At 38.1% G+C, this 14,601-nt stretch overlaps 1 protein-coding gene across 1 annotated transcript; it reads left to right on the forward strand.

Annotated features, from left to right (window-relative positions):
• Positions 1-1,276: 1,276 nt before the first annotated feature.
• IGFBP3 (insulin like growth factor binding protein 3) lies at positions 1,277-13,356 on the forward strand. The gene is made up of 4 exons (XM_007500448.3): positions 1,277-2,190; positions 6,958-7,187; positions 8,715-8,834; positions 10,596-13,356. Exons 1-4 carry the CDS (start codon positions 1,815-1,817, stop codon positions 10,719-10,721), a joined length of 852 nt encoding a protein of 283 aa, XP_007500510.1. The 5' UTR covers positions 1,277-1,814; the 3' UTR covers positions 10,722-13,356.
• Positions 13,357-14,601: the final 1,245 nt, after the last annotated feature.

The raw sequence follows: 14,601 nt of genomic DNA on the forward strand, positions 1-14,601 counted from the left end.
GATATAATTAATGTCCCCTTATTTTTAAACATAAATGAAGCATTAATTGGATGAGGTAAAAAAAAGGATCTGATTTGTGCATTTCAGAAAATGTCTGCAAACCAAGTTCAATTACACTCCCTATTTCCCCTTCCTAGCACCAAGAAATAAGAAGTCATATCCTTGAGATTTGGAAGCAATAAAGGTGAGAAAAGAATATTTTCACTTATTTTCACATTTCTTGATTTGAAAGCAGGCCAAATATACATATTCAAATGAATTCTCAGCATATCTAAAGTTGTGTCCACATGAATTAGTATTGATTTCATTAGGAGTTTCAGGATCATTAGGACCCTGCAGAAAATTCTTATCCCTTTCCTTCACATGCTCTGTAATTTTTAAAGTAACAGTGGGTGGGGAAGGGGGGACGGGCAGGGATTTGAATTCGGAGATGTTTTTGTTTTTTTTTTAATTCTAGTTAGAGGATTTCAAAACAAACTATGCTTATCTAAAATTTCAAGTGGGCAAATAATAATAAATAATCGATTTCTAATTATTCACCAGGGGTGCGCTTTGAGTCTGCTACTAGTGGCTTCCTTTGCCTAGCTGGTTCCTCTGTCCATTCAGTTTAACAAAGAGTTCTGTCTTAGAGCTAGAGAAAGCTAGGAGAAAAGGCAAATATGTCAGTTAGAACCACCGTGCCATGTGGAAGTGCTGGGGACAGAGAGGAGCTGGAAACATGGAAAGAGGGGTGTGGTGCGGAAAATGAGGGGGGGACCGCAAATTTTTTCCAATTTTTGTCAACGAATTGCATGTCATGTGAATTCTTTCCAAAGTATTTGCTGGAAACTCGCTCCATGCGTGTGTGTGCATGTATGTGTGAGTGCGCCCGGGTGCGTGTGTGTTGAGAGGGCACACTCCACACACCGCCCAGGTTGTGTGTGCTTTAAGCCAAAGCCAAAGAGCACAGGATTGAAGATGGAAATCCAGAAAGGCAACTCCCATCCAGTCCTCGTGTAATATACCTCATGGTGCCAAAAACGAAGAAATATTGAGAAACTTTTTCCTTGAAACAAGAGACACATGATGCATCTTTAAAAGATTCATCCCGTGCATCTCCTTAAAGGAGAGTTTCTAAGAAACGCACTTGAACTCAAACGAAGGGCCCAGCCCTGTATTGCAGGACTTTCTAAACCAAAACCTGAGTTTCTAAGTCACACCCCTTTAGCATGAGCGCCAGTTATTCATTATTCATGTTCCGGGGCGTGTCCTAGGCTGGGTTTCTATATAGGCAAGACTTCAGCTGAATGAGAGAACAGATGGGACGAAAGAGTTACAGGGAGCAGGAGCCTACAAAGAGAATAAAATAGGGAACCTTGTTTCCTTATTTTATTTTAAAATAGCATCTTTTTCTTACATCAGCACTCAGTTTTGTAGCAGTTCTTCTGACTTTAGAGCTTATATATTTTGCTGAGTTTTTTTTTTTTATTCCCCCCTGGTGGGGAGGGAAACAGTAGGAAGTAGGTATTAGAAGGAATAGATTTAGTTAGGGTTTAAAGGATTGATTGTAATTTGAGAAGTTGGAAATCAAAGTTGGCTCTTTACTACTGGTCTTATTGTATCAGTATATAATAACACGATTATTATAGGGGAAGAGTTGCGGAAGTGCTCCTGCAAAGAGACTTGCTTTCTCCCAGGTTTAGGGGCTGTACTGTGTGTCCTTCTGTTTCCCACCCTCCCCCAGCCCCTCTCTCTTCCTATCCCTCTTTCCCTCACTCCCTCTCTTGTGGCCGCCTCTGCAAGGCTTCCTTTAGCCCTCCCCTCTGCTGGTTGCTATGGTGTCCAAGCTTTACTTGCTCTGGGCAGTGGCAGTCGCTGCACTGGCGCTGCTGAGCCGCCTGGCGATAGCCGTAGGTCCGGTGGTCCGCTGCGAGCCATGCGACTCACGGGCCCTGGAGCAGTGCAAGCCTCTGGTGCCTGACTGCGCTGAGCTGGTGCGCGAGCCAGGCTGCGGATGCTGCCTGACCTGCGCCCTGCAAGAGGGTAACTCGTGCGGCGTATACACGGAGCGCTGCGGGGCGGGTCTCAGCTGCCAGCCCCAGCCCGGAGAGCCCAGACCCCTGCAGGCGCTCTTAGATGGCCGGGGCCTCTGTACCAATGTGACGGCCAGCAAGCTGAAGACGTTCCTGATGCAAGGACCGCATGCTACAGGTAAGAACCTGCAGAAGAGTGTAGGGAAGGATGGAGGGAGGCAAGAATGGGGAAAGGGGGGTTGCCGTGAAACCTGCAAAAAAGTAGCAATGTCTTACTAGTTAGACCTAAAAGAGATCTCAGAGAATGTCCTGTCCAACCTCCTCGTTTTACAGAGGAGGAAGCTGAGTCTTGGAGTCCTTCTAAAGACTTGACTCACGTTTCAGTAGAGAACGAGAACTATGTTCAGGGCTCTAAGCATACCAGACTGTCCTGCTAGTTGGGAGACCAGAAGATGAAACATGATACTATTTTCTTGGGGGCGGGGGCTCATGATCAGCGCCAACTATTTTCTTAGAAGCTACTCTCCACGAGAAAAGGATGCAGCGGGGAGAAACGAGGAAATGGTGATGTTGATGGAAACCAAACCCTGCAGAAGGGGGGTGGGGGGGGGGTGAATTGTTAAGGCGTCTGAGAACGCATATACCTGGGTGGATTTAATGGAAAATCCTTAGAGAAGGCGACCCGGTGTAGTCCCCCTAAAACCTCCACCTTTCAGTGGAGCCCTTGGTTCTCCTCTGGCTGGTGTGGGTGCAAATGACTGGAGAAAAGGAGAATGAGAGTGCTGGGGCATCCTCCCGTTGGCACGAGGTGGGGGAGGGGTGCGGGGAAATGTCTTGGACTAAGGAAAGCCAGACATAAAATGTACTCTTCCTGCCTAGTTTAACTGCAAACCAGTTAATTACACTACCTTGGGTGGGGGGGAAGGGCGCGGTAAGAGAAGAAGGCAAATGAGAAGCAACTCTTCCTTTCTGCAATTTGTTGCGGGGGGAGGGGTGACGGAGTGGGGAGGAAATTTGTGGAGGGGGTAGGTGAGAATTTGAATGAACTTGAAGGAGGTACTGAGAAGGGCTGGGGTTTTTATAAAGAAAGCTATACACTCAATACTGCCGGGAGTAGCCACGTTATTTATTAATATTTTTCTTAAAAACGGATCTGGCAAATTTTCTGCTGAATTCCAAGCCCCCAAAGAGGATTCTCCTTACCGTAATTATGGTAGGGAAAGTCCTCGCAATGTCACTATGAAGCCAGACGCCAGTAGTACTCACCATCAGCATCATCGTGACTTTGGAAAATGTGCGTTAGTAATTAACTCTATGGGATCCGAGAGAATTGTGGTTCCTTTTTAATGACCACCGAGACCAAAGATTTACATTCAGTAATAATAGTTGGAGAAGCAACACAGAAGAGTGGACTGGGGGCTGGCCTCAGTCACTAAGACCTAGGTCCAAGCCACGCCTCTGACCCGTTACTGGCTGTCACTTGTCTCTGCCCCCAGCCACTCAAAGGCTTCAGGGTGCCTTCTAGCAGATCCGGAGCTAGGGAAGGGAATTTACCCTACGGGAGTGCCTTCGCCTTCCACTCACTAATCAAGACCAAATTAAAAATAGGAGTAGGTGATTTGAATAATGCCTTAAGATTTGCAAAGCATTTTACACATATTCTCTCATTTGATTCTTGTAACAGCCCTGCAAGGTAGGTATTACCAGAGCCATTACTACCTTCCATCTAAGGAAACTGGGGCATAGTAGTTAATTCATGGTCACCATACACTAGTTTGCACTGCCAATAAGTACAAGATGGATGATATGAACCCAGCCCTAGCAGTATGGCAAAATGTCTTAATGTCTTGTCAAGTGAAAAATCATTTTTTGAGTTTTGATGATGGGAAATAAGAATAGAATTATTTAATATGTATCTTTATAGATGTGTTTTTTAATTAATTAAAATGGAACAATAGATTTTTGTTGATATTTAAAAGATGATTACATAGAGGTTTTGTTATAAATATTTAAGTAGGTTTTAATGGGCACTGTGATTAATAGATAATAACACTGTTGCAGAGCTTTGAAAGATTGTATATAAAAGGGAACAGGTGACTTATCAAAGTCATTTGGAAAAATATCAAAAAAGTAACACAGTATGCTCTGTCAAAAGAACACCAACACATACTGCCAGAGTCATATTTTTTAAACTTCATAACAACAGCTTATATTCAAACCAATGAAGCTTCATGATTTTGGGGGGGAGGAAGAAGAAACCTTTTCTAAGGGGATTTACATGTCCACTTAAGTCAAGTTTTCTGTCCTTAAATTATTTTAATATCCTTCAAGGGAAAAGGACATGAAATTAAATATCTAATGAATAGCTGCTCTGTACACTGTTAAACATTAAAGACATTCATATAACAAAATAAAGGATACAGGGTAATTCAAGTAGGTAGCCTAGGGTCTGTCCAGTCTGAGGGAGAGAACACATGTAAAAATCAAAATAACAATAAAAAGGGGTCAGCTGGGTGGATCAGTGGATTGAGAGCCAGGCCCAGAGATGGGAGGTCTTGGGTTCAAATGTGGCCTCAGATACTTACTAACTGTGTGACCCTGGGCAAGTCACTTGACCTCCCATTGCCTAGCCCTTACCACTCTTCTGCCTTAGAACCAATACCCATTACACAGTGTTGGTTCTAAGGCTGAAGGTAAGGGTTTTAAAAAAATAATAACAATAAAATAGCACAACTAAGAATTATAGCCAAGTACCAAAGAGATGCAGGCTTCCTATGAATAACTTCTCTGGCAAGTCAGAGAATTTCTTTAAAACACAAACAACATATTCAAAGATTTAGATACCATTGCCAAGACAGCAAGATTTTCAAAGTCATCTGATTAGTAGTGGTAATATGTTATAAAGTAATAATGATTTATATTTACTGAATACTTTTCAATTTACATTATTTCTGTGGATCCTTGTGGCAAGTTTATGAGATGGATATGATAGGTGTTAACCCCATCTTACAGATTTAGACTTTGAAGCCCAGAAAATCTGAGAGATCTTTCTATCTTCACAAAATTATTAAAGAAAGAGCAGAGTTTTAAACCCATGTCTTCCAACTCTAAGGAAGCTCTCTTTCCATTACTAAGCACTTTGTGTCCTGCCTTTTTTGTTTAAGATTAGGTCTCTGGCAAAAAGAAAAAATAAAAATACTGAGAAAGGAGCTCCATTCTTTTATATTTTGATTGTTGTTGTAGTTATTTATTTATTATTCGCCCCCATAGAAGTTTCCAAACTGAGTGTCTACCCAGGCGTTACAAGTAGGAAGTTATGATGGGATTTCCCTTTAGACTGTGGTACTTGAATGATACCATACCAGTGAAAATCAGACTAGTCTCTCTCTCTCTCTCTCTCTCTCTCACACACACACACATGAATATATCTTGGTATTTATTTCACATTTTAAAATCAGAATTTATTTTGAGCATTTATTTCAAAGCATAGAGTTTAAATACCTAACAATCCCTATTAAATGAGTGAAACAGATTTTTAGTTTTAGAGAACTCTGTAAGCCATTCTAACTCATTTAAACTTGTTTTTTTTAAATCCTTACCTTCTGTCTTGGAGCCAATACTGTGTATTGGCTCCAAGGCAGAAGAGTGGTAAGGGCTAGGCAATGGGGGGGTCAAGTGACTTGCCCAGAGTCACACAACTGGGAAGTGTCTGAGGTCAGATTTGAACCCAGGACCTCCCATCTCCAGGCCTAGCTCTCAATCCTCTGACCTACCCAGCTGCCCCCTCATTTAAACTTTTAAAAAACAGAAGTTTTAAAAGCAATTCAATGCCCACTCTCACACAGGTGGTGAATAGAGCAGAACAGAATTTGAACTCAGACCCTCTGACTAACCTCCCCTACCCCCACCCCACCCTCTTTCTACCATCTGCTGTTTCTTTGTAACCTTGGATATATCAAAGGATATTTGAAGTATCATATTTTGTAGATGGTACTTCAGTTCATCTAATCCATTTGATGATTGAATCTGACTCTGAAATAGCTGTCTGTGTTTAGATACTTAGGTAACTTGCATTGGTTTTGCTGCTAACAGATTTCTGGTTTAGGTCCAGATTCTAGAAATGATCACAGATGATATCTGCCCCCTTCTGGTAGAAAGTGACAAAAAGCAAGACAAACTCCCCTGGCTCTGTAAAAAGACTTTTTATTTTTTTTCAAAAAAAGCATTTAAAATAACCCCCATCTTTAGTTATAATTAAAAATTACAAGAGAATTTAGAAATTTCAGTTAGTAAATCCATTTAAAATAAATGTTTTAATAGTTTCTAAATTTGAAATGATGAGTAATTTTAGGGAAAATTTTATAAATTTCAAAAATTATTAGTCTCAAGAATAAGGATAAGGCCTAGTAGACCTATAATTTCATTGATATTGGAAGATCCTCCTACTGATTTAGATGTATACTTTCATCTTTAACTTTTGGCTTTCAATTATTGCCTAGGCAAGAGGTATCAAATTTTCAATCCCCCAAACTTTCTGAGGATTAGTTAGATTTAAATGCAAATGGGAAATGCTTAACAAAATAAGTAAAAATACAATGAAATATGGATAATATTAATTTGTAGTTTTGTAACTCAGAAATTAGTTTCTTTTTGAATTTGACACACTGGCACTGGGAATTTAAATGCCTTGCCCAGGGCACAGATCTGACATGGGTGGGAGGCAGAACTTAAATTGAAGTCTTCTTGATTTCAAGGCCAGCTCTCTATCCACTAAGTCATGCTTCATCTTAAATATATCAACAATTAATAAAATACTCATCGTTTCCTGCCCCTTCCCATTTAGGTAAATGATTATATCTCCTTGTGGAATATAAGCTCTATTATTGCAAGTTTTGCTCATGGATTATATTATATTGTTCCATTTTTCTGTTTGGTCTATTTCCAGGAAATGCCAGTGATGAAGAAGAAGACCGAAATACCAGCAGCATGGAGAACCAAGCAATCCCCAGTGTACCCCGGGTACCTGATTCCAAATTCCATCCACACCACACCAAACTAGACATCATCAGGAAGGGACAAGCCAAAGACACTCAACGCTACAAATTGGAGGAGTATGACTCACAAAGCACAGATACACAGAACTTCTCTTCTGAATCCAAACAGGAGACTGAATATGTAAGTATTTTAAGTTTGCATTATCCTCCTTGATCCTACATGTTCCCTCCACTCAAGAAGCAGTAAGAAGGGAACACTCATCTATTGGCTCTTGACATACAGCATCTAGAATATTCATTACCAAGTATTTTTTCTGTTACCAGTAAAATTGGAAATTGGCACTTGAAGTGTATAATAATAAGGGGAGAAGAAACCCACTTTGTGGCTAGGCTTTCATTTTTTATTTTAATTAAAAAAAAAGAGTATTAATAATCTCCATTTCTACTCAATAATGAAATCTATTAAACATGGAATTATGCCATCCAGAATCTAAGCAAAGGCAGAGTGGATAGGATGTGGTGGACTAATTGTTATGAAGACATATTTATGAAATAATAGCATTTTTGGAGAAAGGGATATCTTTTGAAAGCTACCCACCCCCCACTAACCCCCCAAAACTGCCCCACCCACCCACCCTTCCACTTCTTCTGCTTACATTGTACTCATTCAGTCAAGCCAGTATGTATTGAACTCCAGCCAGATATAAGATTGATGATAAGGGCTCAAGGGCTTTCAGGTTTCAATAAGATCCACACTTTGCCCTTCAGGGACAATATGGGCTAACATAAGAGTCAGTAGGATACAAGCAATATAGTTCAGAGGAAGATACTTTTTTCCTAGTTGCAGGGATCAGGAACATCTCTGGTGGACATTTTTAAGTCATACCATATGGTATTAGAGCTAGACTTTGAAGAACTGATAGAATGTGGATAGGGAGAGGGAAGGAAAAGAGCAGTTCTAATTAAAATTCTGTTCTAATCAATTTTATTTTAAAATGAGGGTAATAATAAGCCCTACTTATTAATGTTAATTATTAATAAATATCTAAATTATAATAATCGGCTATGTTAATATTAATAAATCTTTATAGTATTTTATCAGCCTAAAAAAGAAATAATGCATCCAAAAACACTTTGCCAACTTGAAGGCAGTATATAAATGTTGATTATTATTATTAAACCACAAATAAATATCCTTCTTGGCATTCTTCCTAGAGGTGGAAAATGGATGTAGTGGTGAAAGTGTATGTGTTTATACAAGGGTGTGAACATATAGTTCCTATTTTAGCATGCTTACATACCAGATGGCATCCATATCTCATCCTTAAGAGGAAACACCTGAGCCCTAGTAGGAAGCATATCAAGATCAAAGCCATAGACTCAGGAACAGGAGCCCTGTGTATCCCTCCTGTCATTCACTTAGCAAACATTTGAGTGTCTCCTAGATACCAGGCACTCTGCTAAAAGCAGGGTGGGCAGAACAGAAGGGAGGATGAGACAGAAAGAATTCAATATAGTACCTATCCTTGGGGAAATTTAAAGTGTAATATCACCAAAAATATGGTCTATTCACATTTTCTTTAAAAAATTTTAAATATTAGTTAAATAATAATATTTATTAAGACATTAATAAATAATAAGTAAATGTAGTTTTAAATTACTGGAGGGAAGGAGGTTTTAATTTTTTTTCCTATTAAATAATCAACAGGGTCCTTGCCGCAGAGAAATGGAAGACACCCTGAACCACCTGAAGTTTTTGAATGTCCTGAGCCCAAGAGGAATTCATATTCCAAACTGTGACAAGAAGGGATTTTATAAGAAGAAGCAAGTGAGTAATATTCTTCCTGAAGTTTTTTTTTCCTTTTCATGCCCCACCCCACCATTAGCATTTGTTCACTAATATTCAGGAAATATTGCCTGACATAACAGTGAAATCTTAAGTCTGTCACAGATACTTCTCTACTCTGTCTCTTAATTTGTATATTACACTTATTTGGGTCAATAAACTGTTAATACCACCTAGGAGGAGGCCAAAATTATAGTGCCAGTAGTGGAGAAAAAGTTCATTGATTAATGACCACTGGCTAATTTTAATTTGGATTACAAAGGACAGCAGACTCCCTTGACAACTGCTGTCCCTCTTCACATCTAAGCTGACCAAAATTACAAAATAACTAGTGTTGAAAAACAGCTCCATTTTCCAAAGCACTGCTTGCTTATGTAGCTTCTTGGGGCAAAAGGAAACAGCTTCCATACAAATACAGTAGGGATTTGCTTATTTGTAAATGGATGTGGGAGAAATCCCCAAAAGAATCACTTTGGGTCATATTAAAATTATTTGAAAAAAGGCCAGATTTTGCATCTCTATGAAATTTTAGGTAAAGTAGCATTACGAACAAATAGCAGCAAAGGTATGATTCCTTCAGGGTAATTTAAATTAGGAATCCATATATCCATGTCCAGATAGGACATGGGCTACATTATAGGAAATCATGTGTGGAAAGATCTAATGGACCCAGCAATTGGGATAGAGATAAGCCTTAAGATTTTTATCCTCCACAAGAGAACTGATACAAGAAATTGGCATGTTTAGTTTGGAGAAAAGGATCCTCAAGTATTTGAATGGCTGACACAGAAAAGTCTGTCCAGTGGAATTCCCAGGATGGATTGGTAGAAGTTACAGAGAGACACGTTTAGAATCCTGGTAAAGAAAAACCTCCCAACAATTAGATATTTCTCTCTGTTAAAGTGAAATAGATTGCCTTGGGGTAGCAGGCTTTCTGTGTAGTCAAAGTATTTAAGATTTCTTGTTACCAATATTGTAGAAGGGATTTGGGGTCAGGTATTGGTTGGTTTAGATAGCCTATGAGTTCACTTAACCAATATAAGCTATAATATTGAGTAAGTAAATATGTGCCTAACCTTAGCTTTCAAATCAGAATGATGGATGGACTTTTTTTGGTTATCACATCAGTACATGGAGATTAGCTATGGGATTATCACTTCCCAGGATCAGAGACCTAAATTTTGAAGGAGACACAGAAGCTATCTAATCCAGCCTTCTTATTTTTTTTTCCTTGCAGATGAGAAAATTAATGAGAAATTTTCAGGGAGATTAAATGGCTTGCCCAGCATAGCAAATTGCAGAGCCAGGTGCTCTGACTCCAAATCCAGTAGTCTTGTATACACCAAAATGTCTTTGTAGAGCATGGTAACTTCAGATAGTTGTTTCTTTACCCTAACATGCAAAAAAAATTATTTTTTTCTGAATGGACAGTGAACAATGTAGTCTTCTATAAACACAGCAAAAAGGCATAATATTTATGAGATAGTCCTTTGTGTTTATATCATCTTCTAAGAGCCATAATTTTTGTTCTGTATAAATTAGACCTTTGATGATCTAATGGAGTTGATAGTGAGCTTACATCTCCCCACCGCTGCCCTCTGAGGCTAGAAATCAGAACTCTTTACACTTTTTTCACCAAAGGGTTGATATGTCCTTTGCTCAGAGCAAGAATGGTCAGAAACTTTTATGATAGTGTGGCTAGGGAGAGAGGCTTCCTCCTGACCCCTGTGCTTTGTCCCACAGTGCCGTCCATCCAAAGGAAGAAAGAGAGGTTTCTGCTGGTGCGTGGATAAATACGGACAGCCACTTCCTGGATATGATGCCAAAGGGAAAGGAGATGCCCACTGCTACAACTTGGAGAACAAATAAGTGCCAGATGCCAACTCCTATGGAATCTCTGTATGGCCACAGAATTCATCCATCAGAGACCTTTGGAGTGGTTGGGAGAAGGCATGGACCACATTGGAGTTTCAAGTTCTGCCTTCTCTTATTGATTTAGGGGATTTTTTTTAGACTCTGTGGACACTGCAGCTGTGCCCTGCCATTGCTCCTGCCTTCCTCTTTGCCTTCTCTACAACACCGAGGGAGGTCTGAATTCCCATGTAAATCTGCACTATTGATCCCCAGAGACAGAGAAAAAGGCACTTCAGAAAAGATTCAGGGAGTCTCCACTGACTTTAAAAAAACAACAACAAAAAACGGCCTGTGACCCATTTGATCCCAAAAGATACTGTGTGTTATTTTAAAGAATTTATAGAGTGTACACTTTTAAGATATAAAAAGGAAAAAAAAAACAAGGAATTTAAAATTTTAAGTTTTTCTTTAAACAGGTCTTTATGGGACAAAAAGTCTTCACGGGTAAAATGTTTTATAAAAAAATCTCAAAGAACTTTTTAAAGAATCATGTTTCTAAAATAAAGACATGGCTATTTTTCTCTGTAAAATATATTATGAATATTCTGTTAGTCTGTATTTAATATAATTTTTTAAATAAACTTTATTTAAATGTAACATGTGAATATGAAATGTTACACCATCATTTTGAAGTATGCCGTTGAATCTGTGCAAGTTTAAAAAAGAAAGAAAAACTATCATAATAGTGATAACCTTCTCCTTCCAAGATGAATTTATCAAGTGGAAGAAAAATTTTTTATGAAACTATTATAATAGTAATATCCTTCTCTTTCCAAGATAAATTTATCAAGTGAAAGAAAAAATTTTTAATTAAAATTTGTTTTGCTTTTTGGAGAAAAAAACCCTTCAAACCATGAGGTTTTTGACTATGAAATCTAGACAAATTATCTTCCACAATTTTTTTTCTTTCATTAAGATATTTTATCCCACAATGTACATTCACCACATAATTTGACTTCAGTATGTCTTATGTTTGTATATGCAAGGGCAAAATGGAGCCTTTGGGGTTTTTTCCCAATTTTATGTCAATGTGTATCTTTTTTCTTCTTGTTTTAGTTAATGTGGAGCTCAATTTCGCCTTATTTTGCACAAGTGACCACCACTGCCATCTGTAATGTGCATGGATCAGCTGCAGGCTACAGCCTTGATTTTCATTTCTTGCCGTGGTGAACTGATTTTTAACCAAAGTTTAGAAAGAGGTTTTTGGAATGCCTGATTATTGCAAATAGGAAGCTGAGTGTATTTCTAGCAATTTGATTGTCCTTGTTGCTTCATATAAAGAAAGTGTCATAAGCATCAGCCAAATGTTGCCATGACTCGTAGCCTATGGTACACTGCATATTCAATGAACTGATTCTCTGACTTTGCTGGTTATTCCTAAACAATTTTGAATGGTGTGGGTTGAATAGAATCCATGCTGCCATTTTCATGCTTTGTAAAATGGAAGTGGACATCACCAGGAAGGAACAAAAACATTTAACTCTCCTTTTCTTGAAATACTGACTCACTCCTGTAATGGGTAGCCTGATGCCTTCTGTGACTGCCTCTGAAACAAGGGGATGGTTTCATGTAAGGAAGAAGAAGTCAATTTTTCATGTTTTTGAAATCATGTGGACTGTTTTGTGAAGCATTGAGGAAATATGCTAGAATTTAATCTGGAAAGAAGGAGAGGAATCCTTTGAGAAGTCAATTGTGGACTCTTAGCAGGCAATCCAGACTTTTTTCCCCTTGTTTTTGAGTTCTAATGAAGTTAACCACAGTATAGAACTCTTAAGCATTTCTATGGTGCTCCCAGGTCAGATGACTCCAAAAGGAGTAAAATGAGGCTCTGGCCTACAACTTGAAAAACAATAATCATCCTTCTGCTGCTTGTATAGTAATATGTGCAAACCCAACAACTTTAAAAGCAGACATTCTTGTTGGGAATGTTTTCTAAAGCCAATAATTTTTTTTTCTTAATTACCATCCCCCCCCCAACAATGTAAAAATAGCAAAACAAAGGATAACCAAACAGTGGAGACTCATCAGTAACACAGTATATAGCAGTACATAGAGAATCATCTGTATTTTTAAAGTTTGAAATCTTTTTTTATAACATACAAATATATGCAGAGAAGGAACATTTATAATGCATTTTGAGCATATTATATTCCATATAGTCAAAATAAGTGTAATAGAAACATATACTAGATAACACTAGATAATGTGCTAGAAATACTAGATAATATAAATATATAGACAATTGATTAAAGGATTCTATATATTAAGGAACAGACCTGCTCTATTTTTAGAAGCCAATCTCATTTCCATTAGAATATTGACAGCTCAAATGAAATGGTTTCTGATGGACTGAAGCAATTGGAGTCATCAATGCCTTATGTTGATTTGATTCCCAAATATGTGTAGTGTACTGCCTTTGCACCTCAAATGGATTTCTCTTGGGAGGAAATAAATTAACCAGCAGATTCTGGCTATTGACAAGGTTTTTGTTTTTGAGAGAAGGTATTTTTTGAAAAAAAAATCAAGTCTTGCGATGTATTTGCAAATAGTAAATAAAATTGTTTTTGCTATTAAAAAAAATAATCGCTTACCCCCTTGTTCAAGAGTTGACTGCTTCTGGATTTTAAACCACTCTATGCTTTATGCCCAGCAAACATCCCTGGTGTGAAATGCAAAGTATTCTTATCATTATCATAGACACACTCATACCAGAGAAGGAGACCTGCTCTTTTCTCTAGCTTCCATTTGCATTAAAACAAGGGCTCTATTTAACTAGCAAGCTACATGGATATTCATTTGTTTTCCTATAGAACCATTGCATGAGAGTGGAAACACTTTTATCATTCATAAAAATGAATGATAATCACTTACATCACATAGCATTTCAAGATTTACAAAAGCACTTCCCCAAAACAGTCCTGTGAGAGGAGTACTAGAATTAAGATCATCAACTCCATTTTATAGATGAGGAAACTAGCTTAAAGAAAATAGATGATTTACCCATTGGTACACAACTGACAAAAAAGGTCACAACAACCCATATCTACCTGGCCAATTTCCCACCAGGTAAAGATCATTATTCTCATTCTTTGCTTCCAATTTCTGAAGCAAAGATGTTAGTAAAATGCTAGTGAATTCATTTCAGCCTAACCTTTTCTTTGGCCACTTCTGGGTAGTGGCATATGAACATGATTCCACAAACTTACCACTATTTTGTTGTTGGGTGTTTTATTTTATTTTGTTTTCCTCTCTTCTGAGGCATGACTAATCTCTGTCCTTCCGCTCTTTGTGGTTTGTAAGTAATAGTTATCTTTCCTGAAATTCTCAAAAGCTAGAACCAATCAAAGACAAGATAAAACAAAGGATGGAGCAATTTTGTGTGCCTTGGCCACAAACAAGTTAAATGAGCTCTATTCAGACTACTTTGGTTCACCTTATTCCCTGGTACTTTCTGCCTCACTCTTTAATGAACAGATGATGAGCTTGGAAGAGGATAAGAACAGATTTCCATGAAGGCCCCAGGAAAGATCTGAAAGATTAATAGGTTTATGGCATATAAAGTTAGTAAACAATCCTTCTATTTTACAGATGGGAAAATAGACCTCTAATAGTTTTTTTTTTTTAAATGGGATTTTTCAAATGTCAGTGTACTTCTCTGCCTTTTCTCTTTCTCAAAGGTAAGTGCCTTTAAAGCAGGAACATCAACTGGAGTTTATTGAATACAAGGCTTATAAAAGGACTCTAATTCTCTATTTTTGGAGATGTTTTATCAATTGATCTTCAAATGTTTGTAGAGAACATATTTTGTACAAAGCACTGAGTGGTCTGTGGTGAG

Source organism: Monodelphis domestica, chromosome 7, assembly GCF_027887165.1.
Source record: "Monodelphis domestica isolate mMonDom1 chromosome 7, mMonDom1.pri, whole genome shotgun sequence".
Classification (NCBI taxonomy): domain Eukaryota; kingdom Metazoa; phylum Chordata; class Mammalia; order Didelphimorphia; family Didelphidae; genus Monodelphis; species Monodelphis domestica.